This window comes from Aplysia californica, unplaced genomic scaffold (genome assembly GCF_000002075.1).
Source record: "Aplysia californica isolate F4 #8 unplaced genomic scaffold, AplCal3.0 scaffold00543, whole genome shotgun sequence".
Classification (NCBI taxonomy): Eukaryota; Metazoa; Mollusca; class Gastropoda; order Aplysiida; family Aplysiidae; genus Aplysia; species Aplysia californica.
Window position 1 is genome coordinate 473,411 of NW_004797813.1, and position 2,554 is coordinate 475,964.

Sequence of the window (2,554 nt, forward strand, 5' to 3'; positions counted from 1 at the left end):
AAAGGGGAGAAAACTATTCTGATCGTCAAGTGCATTGTTGTATACATAATGATATAGTTTCGCTTTCTCTTACGGTAAGGACTCAGTCTAAACCATAATATTTCACTCCAGCTTGAACATCTTAACATAGTGTATAATATGAGGGGACATTAAGACGTTTCAATAACAGTTGTCAAAATTAAAGGTCCATTAAAGTGGATTTTTAACGTTTTTCTCATCATTTTTAAAATACTTCATCTAGTTCATTTAAATCTGTGACTGGTGCGTTTAGTTTTACAGTAACAATTACAACACAAAAAAAGCCTCGAAAGTCTGTACAGCTTTCGAGGAAAAATGATAGAAAGAAAACAGAAGGTCACATTTACTTCTGAATCTGTTAACAGGCCTCAGCACATGATCGCGTGGCGATGGAGGATTTGCAAACGGCAGCCGAATGTCGTTTTGCACTGGAAAACTCTTCTTGATGTCTCTATCGGTGGCTAAGAGGCGACCTCCCTTGAATTCCCTCAGTGCGTCTTCCACAGCTTTTCCAGCCCCATAGATCAGGTTTCCGTCGATGTATGGCGTAATCTCGTTCAGCTAAGGAAACATGTTCGACTCAGTTTGCGTTTAAAACACCCTACTAGACACAAAAAAGTTATCATATTTCGAAGGAGGAGGGCACTGTCCAGCTTCACAGTAAAGTGAGGGGAAAGAAGGAAGAAAGATGGCAGAGAAAAGCTAGTAAACTATACGTGCAAGATACACGTTTCTCTGATCATAAAGGAGTGTACGTGTTATTTCACCTTTGCCGCTGTTTGCCATAGGTCCGTCAAACAAGTGCTTGAAGCACGAGTCAATCAATTGTTTGAAGAGATATTATGCTTCTCTTGAAAAGAAATACATAGTTACTACGGCAACAGAAACGTCACTGATATCTGTTGCAGAAAAATACAACTAGTGAGACTGTATTGGAAACAGTACGCTCAACAAGCCAACGATCTGTGCACATAATACAAGAAAACAACGAAAACAACATAACCAAAAGCAGCATCAGCAACAACAACAAAAGTGAGAAACTACAACATCAGTGAGAACTGAACAACGACTAAAGCAACAGTCATGAAAATATGTCAAAGTAATCAACAGATAAGTATTAAAATTATAATTAATTAAATAGTCGTTAACGGAAAACCAAAAACAGAAGAAGAAGAAGAAGAAGAAGAAGAAGAAGAAGAAGAAGAAGAAGAAGAAGAGGAAGAGGACGAGGAAGAGGAAGAGGAAGAAGAAGAAGAAGAAGAAGAGGAAGAGGACGAGGAAGAGGAAGAGGAAGAAGAAGAAGAAGAAGAAGAGGAAGAGGACAACAAAATCGTCTCTGAAAAGGGTACAAAGGACAGTTTAATTAAGGAAATTTCAAAGCACCTTTGAAATAAAAGCATAGGCTTGCCAAATCCTGGCATGACTGACCTGTTGTCGTGGGTTGTTGGGCGAGAGGCCCGTCCTCTGGTCATAGCGCGCTCTCAAGAAAGGCATCTCGAGGTCGTCTTTGTTGCTCGGGTTATACTTGTGACCTTTAGGTACCCGGATGTTGAAGAATTCTCGGGGGCAGCCTGGTCTTTGGGCGTCCATGATCTCTTCCACTAACTGCTGACCTGTGGAAAAAAGGGATATCGCCTTTTCGGTTTATGCCAAGCAGTTCAAATGTTGAATGCAAAACAGAATAGACACATCATCGTCAATATGAAAAACAACCTTTAAGGTTCGCGCAAATGTGTAGGCTTATGTTTACATAGTCTGTGAAATATGTTAAAGATCATAATATTCATAATACCTTTAATTCTTGGATAATTTTTTTTACTTTTGTTTTGCAACACAAGACCAAAACAGTCACAAAAGGTTGGAGTTCGTTTTCGAAAGTGCGATAATCAGTAATTAATGACTTTGTTAAAAACTTTTGATATAGATTTCTTCTTTAAATTTCTAGGAAAACACATCTATGATTCTTCCTATTTGCGTTCATAATGACATTTCCTTTATTTCCTTTATCCAGCGGGGGACAGAAAGGGGGGGGGGATGATAGTCACGGTGATAAGTCCAAGTCAAAACGATCGGACAACAGCCTACTAAAGTACATACGTACCGAAAAAGACAAGCAGAGCATTTCGAGATCGGTCAGACTGTAGTCCGTCTTTCCCATGGAAGGCAATTTTGCTGATGTCCAGAGGGTTGGGCCTGTTGGGTCCCGAAGGCTCGTAAACACCATCGCTGTAGTTTGTGGGGCTCCGGCGTAGCAGGTGGGTATCTGGCAAAAGTCCACAGATTTCAGGGATATAAATTATGCTCTTGAGGTGGTTAGCTCTTTTTGTGATGCAGCTGAGGTGGTGAGCGTGACATAGCTGTTGCTAAGTGATTGTTGTTTTTGTTGTAGTTGGTTTTGTACTGCTGCTGCTGGCAGAGTAGTTGATGATGATGATAATGATTCACTGTCAAGGAGATTAAAAGTAATGGAGGATGCTCTGTGGGCCGCACCGCACGCCTGATAGGAGCCCTCTCTCGCGGCGGAACCGTGGGCTAC

General features: G+C 40.9%; 1 protein-coding gene across 1 annotated transcript in view; it reads right to left on the reverse strand.

Annotated features, from left to right (window-relative positions):
* The window catches only part of LOC101859126 (dual oxidase 2), a gene marked incomplete in the record, with an annotated part of 77,698 nt that overhangs the window by 42,254 nt on the left and 32,890 nt on the right, over positions 1 to 2,554 (reverse strand). The window contains 3 exon segments of the mRNA XM_013087081.2: positions 366 to 579; positions 1,447 to 1,631; positions 2,120 to 2,281. Coding sequence (XP_012942535.1) covers positions 366 to 579; positions 1,447 to 1,631; positions 2,120 to 2,281 — 561 coding nt within the window.